Source organism: Phyllostomus discolor, chromosome 6 (assembly GCF_004126475.2).
Source record: "Phyllostomus discolor isolate MPI-MPIP mPhyDis1 chromosome 6, mPhyDis1.pri.v3, whole genome shotgun sequence".
Classification (NCBI taxonomy): Eukaryota; Metazoa; Chordata; class Mammalia; order Chiroptera; family Phyllostomidae; genus Phyllostomus; species Phyllostomus discolor.
Window position 1 is genome coordinate 85969851 of NC_040908.2, and position 22529 is coordinate 85992379.

General features: G+C 39.5%; 1 protein-coding gene and 1 pseudogene across 3 annotated transcripts in view; both read right to left on the minus strand.

Moving 5' to 3' along the window:
- Positions 1-22529, minus strand: part of DIXDC1 (DIX domain containing 1) — a 71641-nt gene that overhangs the window by 39720 nt on the left and 9392 nt on the right. For all 3 annotated transcript variants that reach the window (XM_036028569.1, XM_036028568.1, XM_028514484.2), the window contains exon 2: positions 379-508. In XM_036028569.1, the coding sequence (XP_035884462.1) occupies positions 379-508 (130 nt within the window). The remainder of the gene's footprint in view (positions 1-378; positions 509-22529) is intronic.
- On the minus strand, positions 9401-10894 carry LOC118501198 (annotated as a pseudogene).

The following is a 22529-nucleotide window of genomic DNA, read 5'->3' on the forward strand; positions in this document are numbered from 1 at the left end:
TTTCTGACAAGCTACTCCTGAACCCCTAAAACTAGACTGGGTGACTCCCCCATGTGCTTCTACTGTCTGCACTTATTTTATTAGAGTACTAAGTTCATGAATGGAAATGACTTCACTTTCCAGTCTTTCCGACTAGACTGGGGAGCTGCTGAGAGCTCAGACTGTGCTCATCACCATATCCCCAAAACATAATATAGTATGTGGCACACAGTGTTTATTGACTAATAAATGAATTAACCTTGGGAAAGTACTCCAAGTCTTCTCTATTTCCATTTCCCTACATTTTAAAGAAGTAGCAATCTGTTCTGAAAGACACATAAAGGATAAAGAAGACCATGTTCTGGTTTATGTCAGCACCACAGTCCAGGGCCAACTGACCAACAATCTCGATGAGATATGCCAGGATGACCCCATCCCGAAGATCCTGCCGCAGGTCCTGCACAGGCTTCACCGCTGGCCTCTTCTTCAGCTGTGCGTTCACCCAGGCCACATACGCCTGCAGTTGTTGCTGGAAAATGAAAGATAGAAATAAGGGAAAGGTTGCCTATTACTCTTCACCTCTACCCTACACCGCTGGAAACTGAGCTGTGGTGGGCAATCTATATCCAGAGGGAGAAGGAGGCCCTAGGATTGAAAGAAGAAAGATGGTCAGACATACAGCATGTTCTAAAATTCTCTAATTTTATGCTCCAATGACAAGCTAACTTCTGACTGGGGGGGCAGTATACACACAGAGAAGCAGACAAGTGTTTCAATGACCATGACTCCCATTTCCTTGAGTTCTGCTCTGTTGACCAGGTATGAGGACTGCACCCAGAACCACAGCCAGCTTTTCAGGGTAGTCACTGCTGCTAGTAACCTATCACACTTCTTAGGAACAATCACGCATATCCCACATGCTCAGTGGACTGTGATATTCATAAAAATTGATCTTGGGGGATCAGGAATAAACAGTAAACCAAGTGCAGAACCACTTCTCCCATTGCTGCTTTCCTCAGTATGAGACTTAACTGAAATCATCTCACACTCAACCTAAAAGTTATTCTCCTAAACTCATAATCCTGGGATTGCTACTAAATTAGTTTTAATCTGTGCTTTATATTGTCAGAAAGGATCTAGTTACCTAAAATCTTCACAAAGAAGGAAAAAGAAAGGATATGGTGAGCAGTGCTCCTGAAGACTGGGGAAAGTCTCAGGGGTGAGGGAGTGGACCGTTTCATTTATTTTCAGACAAAGGGAGACAAAGGTAGGGCCCAGAATCCCCAGAAGCCTGTTACCCCCGAGTAGGGACATATAACTTATCCCAACTCTCAAAGAGCCTTATGTATTCCATTGGTCCTTGTCCCTTACACAGAGCTTGTATGTGGGAGTTTATTCTGAGTATTTGGTCTGAAGATGGGCACTAAATATTAAAATAGCACATGAACAATGTCATAATACAGGCAGCAGCTCTGTCTGGTTTCTGAAGACCAAGAACCTGAACCTAAAAATTAAGTTCAAGAGCTAACAGTATTAAATTATAATTTGGTTAAAGTACAGTTGATTTGTAAGCCCCAACTACTTTCTTAATAAAATAATGTTGGAAATTACTCACTGGTTGTTTGCTGATCTTAAATTAAATCTTCATTATTTATGTTGATTTTTGGGAATGAAGTTCTTTGGAAGACAGTACTAAGGCAATAATCTATCAGCTACTGACAAACTATAGGAAGGGCAGTGATCAGCAGGAGATAGGGGAAGGGATCTAATATTTACAGAGAACCTACCATGAACTGAACACTATTTTTGGTGTTTTATACATGTTTTTTAAACATATTTTATTGATTATGCTATTACAGTTGTCCCATTTTTTTCTCCCCTTTATTCCTCCCCACTCTGTACCCCTCCCCCCACCATCATTCCCCAACCCCATAGTTCATGTCCATAGTCATACATATAAGTTCTTTAGTTTCTCCATTTCCCATACTGTTCTTAACCTCCCCCTGTCTATTTTGTACCTCCCAATTATGCTTATTCCCTATACCTTTTCCCCCATTCTCCTCCCTCGCCCTTCCCTCTAATAACCCTCCATGTGATCTCTATTTCTGTGATTTTGTTCCTGTTCTAGTTGTTTGCTTAGTATGTTTTTGGTTTCAGTTTTTTAGGTTCAGTTGTTGATAGTTGTGTTTGTCAATTTACTGTTCATGGTGCTTTACACGTTTTAATGGACTAATGAATATACCTGGAAAAGCACACAATTGATGCTTACTAAATGGTCATTATTTTTGTTATCATCATCTAATTGAATGTTCACAAAAGCACTATAGGGTCAGTATCATCTGCAGTCTGTGGATGAGTTTCAGAGAGGATATATAACTTAGCTAGGACATAGTAGGCGTATTATGAAACCCACTAAATGTGGTCTAAGCTATGGGCCTCCTGCTATCCAACTCATTCCACAGAATAGAGGTGGCTACACCTTCTGCCTAACGTGGATCAGACTTTCGTCCCAGGTCTGCTCCCACTGCAGAGCAAATGTACTGTAACATGAGGCAGACTAGATAAAGGGCACCTCCTCCATACCTAACCACTCTGCTCTGGGGAAAAGGAGTTAAGACCAGAAAAGGCATTAAGGGTAACAGCTGGAATCTGATTACCTGACATGTATAAAACTCCTAACTAATCTCCCTGTAGCAAATATCAAGCTCAACCCACTTTCCAAACATTCCTGCTTAAAATCCTTCACTGGGTTCTCATTATCCTCAAGATAAAATGCAGACTTAGCTGCATTTAATTCTGTCTTGTGCTAGCCCTTGCCTCTTCTCCAGTTCCATTCACTACCCTCCCACATATGCCCCCAACTCATGCTTCAACTCATCCAAACCATGTGCAGTGCCCCAAATCCACCATGCATTTCAGCCATTCATCCCCCCCACCTTGCCTGCCATCTCCTTTTAAGTATCACCTCAAGTAGCATCTTTCCCAGAAAGCCTTCCCTGATCCCCCACATACCTCAGACAATTTGATGTCCTTGACAGCGTCCTGTGTAACACAATTAGTTCAACAATAATTCCAGCACAGGCACTGTGCTAAGTTAATGGGACTACAACGAGTCTTATGTCCAAGAAGCTTGCAGAAAAAACGGGAAGAGAGAAAGAGGAGGAGAAGCCTGCAGTCTGTTAGAGACAAGTGCTATGACAGGGTGCATAGGGTGCTAAGAGAGTATTAGCACAACCTGAAGCCCAAACTCCAGGGGAGTTTCCTACAGGAGAAAAGGAGGCAAGGAGGACAGTGAGCCCAAAGGAGCTCAGATATGAACTATGCCCTATGCAACGACTTACAACAGTTCAGAATTATTGGACTAAGAGTAACCGATGCTCAACAAATATTTGAGTCAGTGAATCACTTGTTAAATTTCATCACGCTAAGACTTAAAATGATAGCAAAAGTTCTTTACCTGGGGGGCAGACAAGAACAAGTGTTTTTTTTTCATTAGGCCAAGACAGTTTCTATTTAAGTAATCATAGCCTTCTTTTGGCTGTTGAATAGAAGTCATCTCTTATGCAAAAATGGTTAGGGGCTCATAACAATACCTTTCATGCATGCACATTAATCAGAGCTCTAGTCTTCCAACAAAAGAGGACTCTGCATTGTAAGTGATAATTAACAGTCACCACTTTTCTGAACACCTGTTCTGTATGAAGAGCTATGCTGGGTCCTTTAAAGACGTTTTCTCTAACATTAATCTGCTAGGGAGATTTTATTCTTTATCTTCTGCTAATTGAAAATTGAGACTCAAAAAGGGTAAAATGACTTGTTCAGGGTCACCCAGACAGTAAGCTTATGAACATGAGATCCACTCTAATGCTCAAGCCAACGCTCTTACCATTCTACCACACTATCGCCTAAATAAATGTATCTGAGGTTTCAACGACATTATTCAGACTCACAGGACGGAAGATACCTTCCTCTAAACCACTTGTTCCACCACACCCAGTGCTTGAGTCTCTTGTGTAATACTCTGCACCAAGTATCTGTCTACTACCATTCACGTGTGGTCCCTGGACCTGCAGCATCAGTATCACCTAGAAGCCTATTAGAAATGCAGACTCTAAGGCTGCACCCCAGCCCCGAATGAATCAGAACCTGTATTTTATCAGGATCCCCTGGTGACTCACAGGCACATTAAAGTTTGAGAAGTCTGATCCAGCCCACTCTTCCCATACCGGGCTGCATGGTGACATCACAAGGGAAACTTTTCCAAAATACAGATGTGGAGACCTTGTCCCAAATCCACCAAACTCTCCCAGGGGGTGGAACTCAACTTTCTAGTCCCAAGTTCCTCCATATGATTCTTGTAGACCTAATGAGTCTTGTAGCTAAACATTCCAAATCCTTCAACCAAAGGGTTCTCAACCCTGATGACCCATCAGAATCACCTGGGAAGCTTTTACAACTTAGTAATATCTAAACTCCATCATAGACCAGTCAGATTTTCTGAGTGTGGGGCCCAGGTATAACAGCATTCCTTAAGTGTTCCCAAGTAGATACAAGAGCTGTGAGCCAAGGTTAACCACTCCTTACATAAAATGATCTGAAGTACTGTTGATCTTCCTATCTGAATCTCCCTGAAACCATGACATCTAGAACTTAATACAATACTCTAGATACAGAAGGAGACACGCAGCCCTGACCATTGTGGCTCAGTTGGCTGAGCATCATCCTGCAAAGTGAAAAGTCTCTGGCTTGATTCATGGTCGGGGCACATGCCTGGGTTGTGGGCCAGCCCCCCATTGAGGTGTGTGTGAGAGTCAACCAACTGATGTTTCTGTCATATATCAATGTTTCTCGTCTTCTTTCTCCCTCCCTTCCCCTCTCTCTAAAAATAAATAAGTAAATAAAATATTAAAAAATAAATAAAAGGAGACATGCAGATTCCTCATTCTAGGTGTTTATCCTTCTTTTCCCTTCTTCTTCATTTCCTTCCTTCCTTGGCCATCAGACCACATTGTTGATGCACATCAGGGGGCTTATTCAAAATCCCTAAATATTATTTTTATTAACTGTTCAATTTGAAATAATTTCAGACTTACGGAAAAGTGGCAAGAATGGCACAAAGAGTTTCCTTACACACCTTCGCCAAATATTTACATCTTACATAACCCAGTAAATTACATAACAGCAAATTAACACTGATACAATACCATTAAGTAATCTACAGATATTATTCAAATTTCACCATTTGTCCCACTAATGTCCTTTTTCTGGTCCAGTGTCCAATCCAAGATCTCACACGGCATTTAGTTGTCACATCTCTTTAGTCACCCTCAATCTTTCTCCTTTGTGATCACGACAATTTTGACAGACATTGGCCCAGTTATTTTGTACAGTGTCCCTCAAGTGGGGTTTGTCTGAAGTCCTAACGATTAAATTCAGGCTATGGATTTGGGGGAAGAATACCACAGAAGTCATACTGTGCTCTTTTGAGAGCATTATATCAAAAGGCACATGATGCCAATACATCTTATTATTGATGAAGTTAACTGTGATCTCTTGGTTAAGGTAGTGTCTGCCAGGCTTCTCTACTGTAAAGAAATTTTCCCCTTTGTAATTAATAAGTATATTATAGGAAAATGCTTTGAGACTATAAAAATATCCTTTTAGTCATCATCACTTTACCTGTACATATGAAATTTAACATCCATTGATTTTTCTTTCCTGCCACAATTATTATTATGGTGTTTCTCAAATGATGATTTTCTAATTATCACGACTCCCACAGTTATTAATTGGAATTTATAACACAAGGAAGAGCTCTCCCCTTTCCCCCTACTTATTTATTTATATCAATATAGGCTCATGGATATTTATTTTATTTTTATTTATTATGTTAATCCATTACTAGCATTATTTTGTTGCTCAAATTGTTCAGATTTGGCTACTGGGACAAATGATAGTTCCTGTATCCTTTTCAGATGTTCCAGTTATTTAACTGTGGTAAAAAACACATAACAAAATTTACCATCTTAACTATTCTTAAGTGTACAGTTCAGTAGTGTTAAGTATATTAACATTGTTAATATACTTGTGCTAAGAATCTACAGATCTTTTTAATATTGCAAAACTGAAACTCTATACCCATTAAACAACATCTCCACACTTTCCTCTCCTCTTAGCCCCTGGCAAATGCCATTTTAATTTCTGTTTCTACAAATTTGACTACTTTAGATAATTCATATAAGTAGAATCAGACAGTATTTGTCTTTTTGTGACTGGCTTATTTCATTTAGCATAATGTCCTCAAGGTTCATCCACGTAATAGTTGTAACAGGATTTCCTTCCTTTTTAAGGCTGATTAAAAGTCAATTGTATTTTTTTATTTTTATTTTTTTTTAAGATTTTTATTTATTTATTTTTAGGGAGGGAAGGGGGGGAGAGAGAGAGAGAGAGAGAGAGAAACATCAATGTGCGGTTGCTGGGGGTTATGGCCTGCAACCCAGGAATGTACCCTGGCTGGGAATCGAACCTGGGACATTATGGTTCCCAGCCCATGCTCAATCCACTGAGCTATGCCAGCCAGGTCAAAATTCAATTGTATTTTTAATACCATATTTTATTTTATATAAATAAAATAAATATTTTATTTATCCATTCATCTGTTGATGGGCATTTGGGATGCCTCCATCTCTTTGCCTATAATGAAAAATGTTGCCAGAAACACAGGTGTGCAAATATCCCTTTAAAATCCTGCTTTCAATCCTTTTAGATATACAGACACAAAAGCAGAGTTACTACATCATATGGCCTGATCATTTTTGAACACTTCTTTACTTTCTGGCATCATGAAATATTCCAGATTCCTCACCTTGTACTGCCCCAACTCTGGAATCATCCGTTTCTCAAAAGAACTCTGGTTTTCTTTTTTTGGAGAATAATTTTTAAAAACCAAATTTGGGCATGAGGTGTATGCATTGCTACTGGGTAACATTCTTGGTCTTCTCAGTAGTAGTGTAGAAAATATGTGTATGTATATCCACATATCTTGATCTACTTTTCTTGACAGACAGAGACACACCACGAATTATACCATAAATTATACCGATCCCTCCTTTAATCCAACACCGCAGAAGGTACACTCTTTCCTTTCCCTTTTCCCCAAGTAAGAAACCAATCATTATCCACAGCATAGTTTTAACATTTGCCCGGTCCTATAAAACACATAAAATAGGGTCTTGCTAATCCATACCTTGAGAAAAAATTTACTAGCCATAATATTTACATATAGTACCTTTTGTCTTTAGCCTTACAGTACATAGTGGAAATACCAATTCCAGAGCGACTCAGGTTAGTCCTTTTCTTCTCTACCCTGTTCAGTGTGATTGTTATCCATCTATAATACATTCAAGTTCATGTCTCACTATTTGTAGTCCATTTTGGATTCTCCCCACATTTAGGTTGATTTTAATTATTTATTTTTGGGGTAGGTGAAAGATTAACATGATTCTAAAAGTCAGAGGATACAAAAACATATGGAGAAAAGAGTCACTCCACCTTTCCTTCTACTCCACTCCTTTTTCTCCGTTCTTTCCACACACTGCCATCCACCCTTTTAGGTCACCAATCTCATCAGTTCCAGTTTATCCAAAAAATTTTTAAAATGCACATTTCTTATTTTTTCCTTCTTATGTGAAAATAGTATATTACTAATATTCTTTTTGCATCTGCACTTTTCACTTCCCTTCACTTAATACATTCTGGAAATCACTCTATATTGGTCTAGAGATCTTCCTTATTCATTTTTACAGATATATAGTATTCCGCTATGTAGGTATACCATAGTTTATTCAACCACTCTCATACACAAGGACATTTATGTTTCTTACAATATTTTGACATTATATACAATGTTGCAATGAATAACCATATGCATGTGTATTTTCATGTTGATGGAGGTCTAAACTTCAGGGTAGATTCCAAGAAGTGGGATTGCTGGGTCAAATGGCAAGTAAGAATATAATATTAGCCCTGGTTGGTGTGGCTTAGTGAATTGAGTGCCAGCCTGCAAACCAAAGGGTCACCCGGTTCAACTCCCAGTGTAGGGCACATGCCTGAGTTGCGGGGCAGGTCCCCAGTAGGGGTGTGTAAGAGTCAACCACACATCAATGTTCTCTCCCTTTCTCCCTTCCTTTCCCTCTCTCTAAAAATAAATAAAATATTTTTTAAAATATTAATATTATCAGATATTGCCAAATTCCCCGCCAAGAGCTGTATTCATTTGCATTCCCATCAGCAATACATTAGAGTGTGCTTTCCCACTAACTTGCCAACAGAATATGTTGTCATATTTTTTAATTCTTGCCACTGTGAGAGGTGAGAAATTGTCTTAGTATTGTTTATTTCTTTAATTATGAGTTTGAACTCTTTTTGTACTATTTTGAACAATTTAATATCATATCTTTCTTCATATCTATGTGAATTCTGTTCATGTCCTTTTCCAATTTTTCCATCAAAAGTTTTGGTCCTTTGTCCCTCCATTTTTAATAATCCTTTATACAGGGTGGGGTCAAAGTAGCATTATAGTTGTTTGTATGGAAAAAATACAACAATTAGTAAATAATAATATAAGAATAAACTCTGTTTTGTGTGCTCACAACTGCAGACCTACTTTTGCACCACCTGATATATGTTCCAGATATTTCCCAGTTTGTCAGGTGTCTTTTGACTTTTTTTGCAGTGGGTTTTTTGGCTATGAAAAAAGGTTTAGTTTTATATAATCACATTTAGTGATATTGTATTTCATTGCCTCTGAATTTTAAGTTATGGTTAGAAAAAAGATTTCACCTGTTTTTTTTCTTTCTAGTTCTTCTATGGTTCCATTTTTTACATGTATTTTTAAAAACATTTTTAGATTTTATTTATTTATTTTTTAGAGAGAGTGGAAGGGAGGCTGAAATAGAGAGAAACATCGATGTGCAAGAAATACACTGACTGGTTGCCTCTCGCATACCCCCAATTGGGGACCTGGCCCCCAACTCAGACATGTGCCCTGTCTGGGAATTTAACCAGTGACCTTTAGGTTCACAGGCCAGCATTCAATCCACTGAGCCACACCAGCCAGGGCTAAAATAATTTTTATACATTCAGTACTTTCATTTAATTTTTAAAGAAATTTACATATCTCCCCACCCTTTCTTTTAAGTTAGTGTGACAATTTTCCACAATAAACTACTAAAAGAGAACCTTTGGTCAAGAATGGAAAGAGGAAAACCAAAAACAAAAACAGAAAAGAAAAAAGAAACACAATCACTGCTGCTTTTAGAAAATCAACACTTTCACTACTGATATTCAACCACTACCACAGACACACAACATTTATGAGATATGTGTATCAGTGGTTTGGTTTTTTCGGGGCGGGGGAGGCTTGGTTTTTGTGGCTGGCTCTCCGTCAAATGGCAGAGCTGTTGTGGGGGCAGTTTGTCAGTTTGTCATGCTGGATCTCAGAGGCTCCCTCAGCTTCACATTATCTGAAGGTCCTGGATACAAGACTCTAAGGTCTGGAAATCCCAAATTGTTATGGCTTCTTTGATGCCACTAGTGCAATTCTGGCTCAGTATGTCCAAGGCTCTATTGTGGTCCTAGGTGTGGCCCTATTATCCATGTGGTGGAAGCTTCCACGGTAAACGTGTTGTGCTGGATGCTCTGTTTTGGACTGCCTAACTTGGGAAGGGCAGGAACTCTGTTTTCAGAGTTGAGACCTGCATGCTTTCTGAGGCATTGGGAAGGGACACGGTACTGTCATAGCTGGCCCAAGTCAGGCAGCTCTCACTGGTGGAAAAGCTAATGCCATGCATCCAGCCACCAGTGCCACTGCCACAAACTCTGCCATCAACTGACCAAAAGGCATCTCGATACCCCTTGCTGGTTTTCACCCACTCCTTTAATGTATGCAGAAAACACTCTGCATTTAAAATTACATGATCCTGGCTCCAGCAAAACATTATTGAGATGCCAATCCAAGCTGAGGACCTTGGAGCAAACTAGCTTTTTAACATGCTTGCCCACCTTTTTACCCACCAGACATTTTCAGACTTAAAGTAACAAACAGAAATGAATCCTGCTCCATTTCCTACAGCAAATTTGTTCTTTACTGGTAACCACTTGACAAGTGTCTGTACGGTTAATTCTCAGGATTAGTAGGGTCGGCTTCCAGATACTACTGTCCTGACCCTAGACATAGGCATTGAGGTCTGCCTCACAAGTAATGATGTAGTCCATCTTGGGAGCCCAGCCGATACCTGTGATGTGTCCACTGTGCTCATTGAGTTCATGAGCTTTTACCCACAGACTCCCATTCTTCTTACAGATGTGGATTTCATGATTATTGGGTCCAAGGGTATCTGGGTACCATCCCTGTTCCAGGCATGAGGGTGACTGGCTCTAGTAAAAACTGATGCGGGAACATTATTCTTAATGTTTTCAAAGGGTAGAAAGCTGAGGTGTGGGCAGTCTGGACCAGCTTTGAGTGAAGAATTCTCGGACTGTGGTCAGTCAGTGCAAACAGGCTCCCATGGGCACAAGGGGAGGACTGGGGCCCAACCATTTTTTACATTTTTACAATAGATCTCTGATCCATTTGAGTTTATTTTTGTGTATGATGTAAGATATGGATCCAATTTCTCTTTTTTCCAAATAGCTACCCAGCTGTTCCAGCACCATTTATTAAAAAGTCCCTCTCTGCCCCAGTGATTTGAGATGCTACCTTTATCATATACTAAATTTCCTTAAGTTCTTGGATCTATAGCTGGGTTTTGTATTCTACTTCACTCGTGTATTTGTTTATGCAACACTACCACAATGTTTCATTTATAGAAGCATTATAGTATATTTTAATGTCTAATACGGCTAGTCCCTCCCCTCTGAAAAAAATATTTTTATTTTTAAAATATTATTTTTTTCAATTTATATTTTTACTTAATAAAATCTTTTTTAAAAATATATTTTATTGGACTTCTGGCCAAGATGGAGGCATAGGTGCTTGCACTGTGCCTCCTCAAGCAACCAAAACTAAGGACAACAAGAATTTGCAAGCAAAAAACAACCAGAACAGAGAGAAATGAACCAAACGGAAGTATGACTACCACACATACAGAATGGTAAGGAGGGGCGGAATCGGAGGCCTATAGAGAGGGGTTGAAGGGTACCTGTGGGAAAAATTGGTGGCTGGAAGATGCAGATGCGCAGGGCGCAGACAGCAGTTTGCAGACCTCAAAAGCGCAGGGGCAGCTGACAGACCGGTGGCAGACCCTGGGCGCGGGAGACAACGAGCAGACCCAGTGAGGCACGCAAGACAGCTGGCTATCCACAGCCACACATTCAAGTGCAGACAAACTAAGTGAAAACGGGCAGCGACACGGACCACGTAACCCAGGGACCCAGCTCCGGGAAACAAAGCCTAAAGGCACTGACTGAAAACACCTGTGGGAGTTGAGGCCGGGAGATTCTTTCAGCCTCACTGGAGGTTTCTTGGGGAAACCCACCCAACCAGGAGCCAGCACCAGAAGGACCCAATTTACTTGTGGGAAGCGGCAAAGGGGACTCAAGTCCTACAGAGACTGGAGCGGGTGCCATTGTTCCCTCTCAGACCCCGCCCCCACATACAACATCACAACCCAGCGACTGAGGTGCCCCACCCTGGTGAACATCTAAGGCTCTGCCCCTCATACATAACAGGCTCAACCAGACCAAAGGAAAAAAATAAAATAAAATAAAATAAAAATGATGGCTCAAACAGGGTTAAAAGCCCCAGAGCCAGATTTTTTAAGCAACGGAGAAATAGCCAACGTATCAGATGCACAGTTCAAAGCACTGGTATTCAGGATGCTCACAGAATTGGTGGACTTTGGTTATAAATTAGATGAACAAATGCAGACTACAATAAGAGAAATGAAGGAAAACGCACAGGGAACCAATAGTGATGGAAAGAAAACTGGGTTTCAAATCAATGAAAGGGACCAGAAAGAGGAAAGGAACAACCAACAGAAAAGAATGAAGAAACAAGAATTCATAAAAATGAGGAGAGGCTTAGGGACCTCCAGGACATCTTTAAAACGTTTCAACATCCGAATTATAGGGGTACCAGAAGGGGAAAAGGAAAAACAACATGTGGAAAAGTTATTTGAACAAATAATAAAGGAGAACTTCCCCAATCTGGCAAGGGAAATAGACTTCCAGAAAGTCCAGGAAGCTCAGAGTCCCAAAGAGGTTGGACCCAAGGAGGAACCATACCTAAAACACCAAGGCACATCATAATTACATTAGCCAAGGTAAAAATGAAGGAGGGAATTCTAGAAGCAGCAAGAGAAAAGGGGACAGTTACCTACAAAGGAGTTCCGATCAGAATGTCAGCTGATTTCTCAAAAGAGACCTTGCAGGCAAGAAGGGGCTGCAAGGAAGTATTCCAAGTCATGAAAGGCAAAGACCTATATCCAAGATTGCTCTATCCGGCAAAGCTTTCATTTAGAATGGAAGGGCAGATAAAGTGCTTCTCAGATAAGACCAAGTTAAAGGAGTTCATCATCAGCAAGCCCTTATTACATGACATGTTAAAGGGACTTATCTAAGAAAAAGAAGATAAAAATTATGAATAGTAAAAAAAGACATCAAACTCAGTAACAACCACACCTAAAACAAAAGCAAACTAAGCAAACAAATACAACAGGAGAAAAACCACAGAAATGGAGATCACATGGAGGGTTAGCAAGAGGGAAGTGGGAGGAGGAAAGAGGGGGAAAAGATATAGAGAATAAGTGGCATGGACAATAGGTAGAAAATAGACAGGGAAGGCAGGAATAGTGTGGGAAATGTAGAAGCTAAAGAACTTATGACACATGGACATGAACTAAAGAGGGGGAATGTGGGTGGGAAGGGGTGGGCAGGGTGGAGGAGAATGAAGGAGGAAAATGGGACAACTGTAGTAACATAATCAATAAAATATATTTTTTAAAAAATATATATATTTTTTAGCTCTGGCTGGCGTAGCTCAGTGGACTGAGCGTGGGCTGCGAACCAAAGTGTCGCAGGTTCAATTCCCAGTCAGGGTACATGCCTGGGTTGCAGGCCATGACCCCCAGCAACCGCACATTGATATTTCTCTTTCTCTCTCCCTCTCTCTCTCTCTCTCCCTCTCTCTCTCTCTCTCTCTCCCTCCCTCCCTTCTCTCTCTAAAAATAAATAAATAAATAAATAAATAAATAAATAATATATATAATTTTTTTTATTGGCCCTGGCTGGTGTAGCTCAATGGATTGAGTGGAGGCCTGCAAACCAAAGGGTCACGGTTCGATTTCCAATCAGGGCATATGCCTGGGTTGCAGGCCAGGTCCCCAGCAGGGGGCAAGTGAGAGGCAACCACACATTGATGTTTCTCTCCTTCTCTCTCTCCTTCCCATCCCCTCTCTCTAAAACTAAATAAATAAACTCTTTTATATATATATATATATATATATATATATATATAAATTGATTATGCTATTACAGTTGTCCCATTCCCCCCCTTTACTCCCCTCCACCCCACACACCCCCTCCTACTCACATTCCTCCCCTTTAGTTCATGTCCATGGGTCATATATGTAAGTTCTCTGGCTTCTACATTGCCTATACTATTCTCAACCTCCCCCCTGTCTATCTTCTACCTATCGTTTATGCTACTTATTCTCTGAACCTTTTCCCCCCTCTCTCCCCACCCACTCCCCCACTGATAACCCTCCATGTGCTCTCCATTTCTGTGATTCTCTTCCTGTTCTGACTGTTTGCTTAGTTTGTTTTTGTTTTTGTTTTAGGTTGTTGTTAATAACTGTGAGTTTGTTGTCATTTTTTACTATTCATATGTTTTATCTTCTTTTTCTTAGATAAATCCCTACATTTGATACAATAAGGGCTTGGTGAAGACGAAGTCCTTTAACTTGACTTTATCTGGGAAGCACTTTATCTGCCCTTCCATTCTAAATGATAGCTTTGCTGGACAGAGTAATCTTGGATGTAGATCCTTGCTTTTTATGACTTGGAATACTTCTTTGCAGCCCCTTCTTGCCTGCAAGGTCTCTTTTGAGAAATCAGCTGATAGTCTTATGGAAACTCCTTTATAGGTAATTGTCTCCTTTTCTCTTGCTGCTTTTAAGATTCTCTCCTTATCTTTAATCTTGGCTAATGTAATTATGATGTGCCTTGGTGTGTTCCTCCTTGGGTCCAACTTCTTTAGGACTCTCTGATCTTCCTGGACTTTCTGGAAGTCTATTTCCTTTGCCAGACTGGGGAAATTCTCCTTCATTATTTTTTCAAATAAGTTTTCAGTTTCTTGCTCTTCCTCTTCTTCTGGTTCGAATGTTGGAACCCCTATGATTCAGATGGTGGAACGTTTAACGATGTCCTGGAAGTTAATAAAACTCTCCTCATTTTTTCGAATTCTTGTTTCTTCATTCTGTTCTGGTTGAATGTTTCTTCCTTTCTTCTGGTCCAAATGATGATTTGAGTTCCTGTTTCCTTCCCTTCACTGTTGGTTCCTTGTACATTTTCCTTTATTTCATTTAGCATAACCTTCACTTTTTCATCTAATTTGCAACCATATTCAACCAATTCTGTAAGCATCCTGATTACCAGTGTTTTGAACTCTGCGTCTGATAGGCTGGCTGTCTCATCGCTTAGTTGTATTTTTTTCTGGAGCTTTGATCTGTTCTTTCATTTGGGCCATTTTTTTTTTGTCTCGCATACCTGTTATGTAGTAAGGGGCGGAGTCTTAGGTGTTCACCATGGCGGGGCAACCCACATTGCTTCATTGTGGCGTTGTATGTGGGGGAGGGGTCCGAGAGGGAACAATGCCACTTGCTCTGCTCTCTGCTGGTTTTCAGTCACTTCCCCCAATACCCACAATCAAATTGGGCCTTTCTGGTGCTGATTCCTGGATGAGTGGGCTTGTGTACATTCTAGGACCCTGTGGGTCTCTCCAACAAACTCTCCTGTGAGGCTGAGAGTTTCTCCCACTGCCACCTCAACCCCCAGAGGTGTTTTCTTTTTTCTTTTTAAAATAAATTTTATTGATTATGCTATCACAGCTGTCCCAATTTTCCCCATTTCACCCCCATCCAATATCTCCATTCACTCCAGCAATCCCCCTCTTAGTTCATGTCTATTGGTCATGCATATAAATTCTTTGGCTACTTCATTTCTTATACTGTTCTTAACATCCCCATCTATTTTGTACCTACCAATTTGTACTTGTTTTTAAAAAATATATTTTATTGATTATGCTATTACAGTTGTCCCATTTTCCCCCTTCACTCCCCTCCACCCTGCACACCCTCTCCAACCCACATTCCCCCACCCTGTATGTCCATGTGTCATAGTTCTTTAGCTTCTATATTTCCCATACTGTTCTTGCCCTCCCCCTGTCTATTTTCTACCTACCATCTATGCTACTTATTCTCTGTACCTTTTTCCCCTCTCTCCTCCTCCCACTCTCCTGTTGATAACCCTCCATGTGATCTCCATTTCCCCACAGGTGTTTTCAATCAGAGGTTTGAGGTTTTATTTCTCCACACTGGAACCCTAGGTTGCTCAGTCTATCTGGCTCCCCAGTTGTTCCTCCCAATTTATCTATATGCAAACGTGGGACCGCCTAGTCTACAATCTGCTACCTTGCAGGTTCACCAGTTGCTTCCTTCCTTTGAGTCCTGTCACACCACTGTACATCTCTCTGCCTCCTACCGGACTGTATGAATGTTTCTTCTTTAATTCCTTGGTTGTCAGACTTCCACACAGTTCAATTTTCTCTCAGTTCTGGTGTTTTTGTTTTTAAATTTATTGTTGCCCTTCTTTTGTTTGTGTGAGGAGGCACAGTGTGTCTACTTACACCTCCATCTTGGCTGGAAGTCTAAGTAATACAACCTTATATTAGTTATATTAGTTTCAGGAGTACAATACAGTGATTCGACATTTTATACCTTACAACATGATTACCTCACTGATTCTAGTAATCATCTGTCACTCTGTAAACTTGTATTACTGACTATATGTCCCTTCCCCTTTTTACCATCCCTTTTGGTAACCACCCGTGTGGTCTGTTTCTGAGTGTGTTTGTTTTGTTTGGTTCATTTTAATTTTAGATTTCACATGTAAGTTAAACCATATGGTATTGGCCTTTTTCTACCTGACATTTCATTTAGCAAAATACCCTCTAGATCCATCAACGTTGTCGTGAATGGAAAGATTTCATTCTCTTTTGTTGCTGTGCAATATTTCATTGTGTGTGTGTGTGTTTCACATCTTCTTTATCCATTCATCTATGGCTGTACACCTAGGTTTCTTCTATATCATGGCTATTATAAATCATGCTGCAATGAACATTGGAATGCATATCTCTTTTTGAATTAATGTTCTCATTTTATTTGAATATATACCCAGGAGTGGAATTTCTGAATCATATATCTATTGTTAGCTTTTTTTTTTTGAGGACTCTCCATAATGTTTTCCATAGGGGCTTACCAGTTTGCAGTCCCACCAACAAGTGCACAGAGGTTCCCTTTTCTCCACATCCTCACTGACATGTTCTTTGCTGACATTTTTTTAAAAATCCTTACCTGATGACATGTTAATTGATTTTAGAGAAAGGAAAGGAGAGAAACACCAATTAGCTGCCTCACATATACTTCCTGACTGGGAATTGAACACGTAACCTAGGCATTTGCCCTGACCAGGAATAGCACCCACAACTTTTTGGTGTACAGGATAGAGCTCCAACCAAGCCACACAGGGCATGTTGACTTTCTGACAATAGCCATTCTGACAGGTATAAGGTGGTATCTCATGTGGTTTTGATTTGCATTTTCCTGATGATTAGTGATGTTGAGCATCATTTTTGTCTGTCCGTTAGCTATCTGTATGTCTTCTTTGGAGAAATGTCCTCTGTCATTTTTGATTGAATTATGTTTTGTTACTGAGTTGTATGAATTTCTTATATATTTTGACTATCAACTCTTTATCAGATATATAGTTTGTGAATACACTCTCCCAGTCAGTAGGTTGCCTTTTTGTTTCATTGATGGTTTCCTTTGCTGTACAGAAGCTTTTTAGTTTGATATAGTCACATTTATTTCTTCTTTTGTTTCCCCTGCTCAAGGAGAACATGTCCACAAAGATATTATTCAGACTAATGTGAGATGGTTTACTTCCTATGTTTTCAGTCCTTACATTTAAGTCTTTAACCCATTTTGAGTTTATTTTTGTGTGTGATGTAAGAGAGTAGTCCAGTTTCATTTTTTTTGCATGTATCTGTCCAGTTTTCACAATACCACTTGTTGAAGAACCTGTCATTACTCCTATGTATATTTTTACGTCTTTTATCATAGATTAGCTGAACATACAAGTGAGGATTTATTAATGGTCTCTCTATTCTGTTCCATTGACCTATGTGTCTGTTTTTGTACCAGAATTATACTGTTTTAATTATTATAGCTTTGCAGTAGTTTGAGATCAGGGAATGTGATACTTCCAATTTTATTGTTCTTTCTGAAGTTTGTTTTGCCTATTCAGGGTCTTTTGTGGTTTCATATAAATTTTAGGATTCTTCATTCCAGTTCTGACAAAAATAATTTTCATTGTTTTTAGTGTTTTCTTGACTATTCTTGCATGTCTATTTATCTAACTTCCCCCAAAAAGCCTGTTGGAAGTTTTATTGGGACTAATTTATAAATTGATTTAGGAAGAACTATCATCTTTATGATGTTCAATCATCCTACTCAAGAACTGGTGATGTCATTCCATTTATTCAAATGTGTCTCTCAGGAGTATTTTAACATTTTCTTCCTGTAGGTCTTACACATTTTTTTGCTAAGTTCATTGCTACGTAGTCAATCTTCTTTGTTACTACAAATGAGGTTTCTCTACCATTATATTTTCTATACTCCTTTGTATTTGTGATATCAGTTGTCACTTCTGCTCTTTCATTTCTGATTTTATTTGTGTCTTTTTCTTGATGAGTCTGGTTAAAGCTTTATCAATATTGTTTATCTTTTCAAAGAACTAGCTCTTCGTTTCACTGATCTTTTGTATTTTTTTTAGAGTGTATTTTGTTTATGTCTGCTCTGATATTTATTACCATTACATCTTTTAATTGGTTACTTTTCATGTATATGAAAGCAACTGACTTCACTATGTTCATTTTATAACTTGTTACCTTATCTTTAATTGTATAACTTTTACCCATGATTTTCTGTGGTTTTCAGGATTACTATCACATCAACTGTAAAAATAAATAGTTTCCCTTTGTTATAAAGCCTTGTGCCTCTAATCAATTTCTCTAGTTTCACTGCACTGGCCAATACCTCTGGTGTAATGTTGGAGTGGAGATAGTGGCCTTCTTCCCTTGTTTCTGGGCTTAGAAAAAATACCTGAAGTGTTTCCCAATTTAGTAAGTTACTGATTTTAAAACTACATATAAGTTACTGGTTTTAAAACTATACGTAAGTTACTGATTTTAGAAGCATATATATTTTTTATTAAGAAAGTATTCATCAAGTCATATTTTCTTGAGTGTTTTCATGAGGAATGGATATAGAATATTGAAAGTTTTGTCATCATTATGAAGATAATCGTATGATTATTTTTCCTGAAACCTATTAATATGATACTATATAATTATTAATGGATTTCCTAATAATGAGCCTACTTCTCTAATAATGAGTCTTGGACTTAAACTCACTTAATCATAGTGAATTATATTTTTAATGTGGTGTTAGATTCTGTTCATTAATAAAATATTTATTACTGCTATATTAGCACTATATATGTGGCACTTCATAGGTATTCAAAATTAGTCTGTAGTTTTCTTTTTCCACTGTCTGATATTTAAGTATCAGTATTATCTTTGCTTCATATGAAGTACAAACTTTCTCTACATTTTCTATACTCTGAAATAATTTCTAGAGCTTTGGGACTATCTGATATGCAGAGGTTTGGCAGAATTCTCCTGTGAAATAATCTGGGCCTGGTATCTTTTTTGAGGAATAGTTCCTTAAAATGCTTCTTTATATCTTCTACAAAAATTGGTCTGTTTAAATTTTCTGTCTCTAGCAATTTTGATAATGAGAATTCCCCAAGGAAATTATTCCTTTCATCAACATTTTAAAACGTATTTGCACAGACTTGCAAAGACTAGTAAGTTTTTTGTTTCACTGGTTACTTCTCTAATACCACATATTCTATCCTTTGTGCTTTCTCCTTTTTTCTTCTTTATTGTGTTAGTTAGCCAGTAGCTTACCTATCTTGATATTTCCAACAAATCTTTTAAAAGTGCTTTAAAAAATTATTGCTATTCTGGACTAAGTCCCTCTAAAATCATGACGCCTAGAAACCACCACAATTCTGCAGTGTAAAATCAGACACTCAGCATCCTCCTTCCCCAAATTTCAGATTCTTCTTCTCCTTTCTCTTCCCTTTTTCCTTTTTTTTTTTTTTTTTTGTTACCACCTCACATTGTTGACTCACACAATGCTGGCAACAAAAACTTGTAATTTTTAACACATTCTGCTGATAAACCAATTTTTCCACCTTCTATCTTTTAAGATTCATCTTCTTGACCCACATTTATTTCTTACAAATTTCAACCTGTCAGATTCCATCTCCCAAGATCCTTCCAGACCCTGTCATTTCATGCATTCATTTATTCAAAGCAGCCAACACTTCCAGGAGCTGTGCCAAACCCCATGCTTACAGGCACGTTAATTAACTATGCCACAAAGTGATTACTGCAGCAATGGAGAAATGTTCAAACTGCTTTTCATGCACAGAAGGAGCAAAATGATGTGAGGACGTGGGAGTCAGGGAAGGGCGAAAAGGGAAGGAAACATTTGGCTGGTTTGTTAAGGATGTTTGTCAGGCAGAGAAGGGCATCCTAGGGACAGGTGATTTTTTAAAAAGAGCTGTGAAGGCACATAGCATCTTGGAGGAAGAGCCAGTTAATCAATTAGTGTGGGGGGAGGCAATGATGATGGAGACATAGGCCAGCACAAGGCCTACCAGCACTTAGACTTAGGGCTTGAAGACCTTCAGCAGGAAAGCCTGGAGTTTTGAAACTGGAGACTGAAACTGTGAGACCCGCCTCTTAGAAAGGACACTCTGGACACGGCACCAAATATGGGAAAGAGGAGCATCCAGGTTGGGAGAAACAACCAGGAAATGAGGAAACAGTTCCAGTGAGAGAGGATGAGAGCCTAAACTGAAGCTGTATAGTCACAAAATCACAAAGTCCAGAAACAAATCAGAAGTGACTGGTAAGAGAGGGTCCAAAAAGCCACACCTGAATGACTAGCTGGATGACAATAGTGTAACAGAAATGGAGGATATGTGAAGATCTAGTGTTGGGAAAAAGCAAAGAGTTCAGTGGTGAATAAGAGTCTGAACTCTTTGTAGAACATCAGGGTAGAGATGTTCCACAGCCAGCTGGCAAAATACAGGTGTAGTGCACAAGGGGTGAGGGTGGGAGGTGCTTGTCTGAGAGGATCTATGTGTGGTAAGTATAGCCACAGACGCAAATGAGAGGTAATAACTACCATCTACTGAGCACTTATTACTCGCCAGGGACTGTGCTAACCACTTTACTGTATCTTTTCATATATAATTTTTTCACACACACACATTACTGTGACAAATTATCATTCCCATTTCACACACATGGACACCAAGCTTCTGAGCAAGAACAAGCCCAGGGTCACAGTCCTGGTAAGTGTGAGAACAAGAATCGAACTCAGTGCTTACTCCAAATCCTGGGTGTACAAGAAAGGTGAACTACAAGAAGTTATTTGGCAGGAAAGGGAAAGAAAAGAATGAAAATGTACTAAGTGGCAATTTTCATCAGCCATTGAAAGAGGCACTGTATGTGCCTGTCTCCTTTGCTCTTCAAACCCAACCATCAAAAGCGAAATTATTAGCCCCATTTTCCATGTGGGAAACCTCGCTCAAGATCATAGCACTGATAACTGATGAAAATGGGACTTGAACCTCCTCCATCATACTCCAAAGACAGTACGTCCACAATCCTGAAGAAAGCATACAATGAGAAAAAAGGGAATATGCAGGGCAGAGAAAGGGATATATCGGCATTAAAAGAACAAGGAAGTGAAATGAGCAACAAAAAATTATTTCAGAACATGCAATCAGAGGGAAAGAGAAAAATATCATGTGGGAATTCAGGGATGAGAGAATTTTAAGATGGGCGACCAGTAAGGTCAAATGTTGTATAAAAGTCTGGCTGAGGACTAAGGATCCCATTGCATTTAATAATTAACAGGCATTGGTGACCTTTCTGAGGACAGATACTGTAGAGTGGTGGCGTTTAAAGCAGATGGCAGTGAACTGAGAAGATGTTAGGAAGTATAAAAACAGAAGCAGTGAGGGGAGGAGAAAGGACAGCTGGAGATGAAGGTGGAACAGAGAATGAGGGTATTGAGGATAAGAGGACATGTGCAGGCTGAGAGAAGGGGTTAGTGAAGGAGAAACAGATGTAGGGGGCAGGGTATGAATGATATAGCAAGGTTCCAGAGGAGAGGAAGATGGTGGGGAGGCAGGAATGGGTATGTACGTGGGGAGATTTGGAGGTAGGAAAAGGGGAAACTGAAGGAGCCCAAATCTAAATGCCCCTCTATTCATTATGAAGTAGATGGGTTTATCTGTTGAGAGTGATAGGAACAGGGAGAATGAGGGAGGCTTCCAGAAAGGGACCCTGTGGGAGGCTGGAACCAACGATGATGGCACCAAGGACTCAGTAGGGCTAGAAATCATAATCTTGTTATGAATCAATCTGCAAGTTTATGTGATTTCCTCTAGCAGGCCGGAATGGTGAGTGGAGGAAACTACTGAAATCGGTCAGAGGAAAAGCAGCAATCACCAGGAAAGTGAGGATGGTGGTGAGAGTGTCTCTGAAGTGACTCATTTTGGGATCTGCACCAGGGAGAAGAAATTAAAGCAGAGCTGATAAACTGAGAGCACAGAAAAGAGCAAGGAGAGGAGAACTTGATGCCACTGAACATAAGTTGAATAGGAATGGAGGAGTGTGAAACTGGAGTTTAAGCAGAGAGTAGAGTTTCAGAGTTCAAGATTTCTAGGGTAGGTAATTCTGTAGAATAAGTTCCAATGTAGCCTTGCTACATGGCATTGTTGTAGTGGCACAGAGGGGGACAATCATGGCAGTGGGATGGCCAAGGAACTAGGCCTCTCCACTGCCTTCATCATGGATCCTGGAGTCATTCCAGGAGACTGGTAGGTATTGAGATGCTGAGGATATTTACTACTCTGCCCAGATTCATATCACTTAAAAACAAACAAACAAAAATGATAAGCATGCCTTCAATGAAATCAGTGACAAAAATTTTTAATTGAAAAATGTCATGTCATGTCACTACTATGTCTGCATGCTGACAGAGACCTATTACATGGCATCTAGCCAAGAGATCAGAGATTCACAGCTAATGCGGCTATGCTTATCCACAGATAAAGGGTTACAA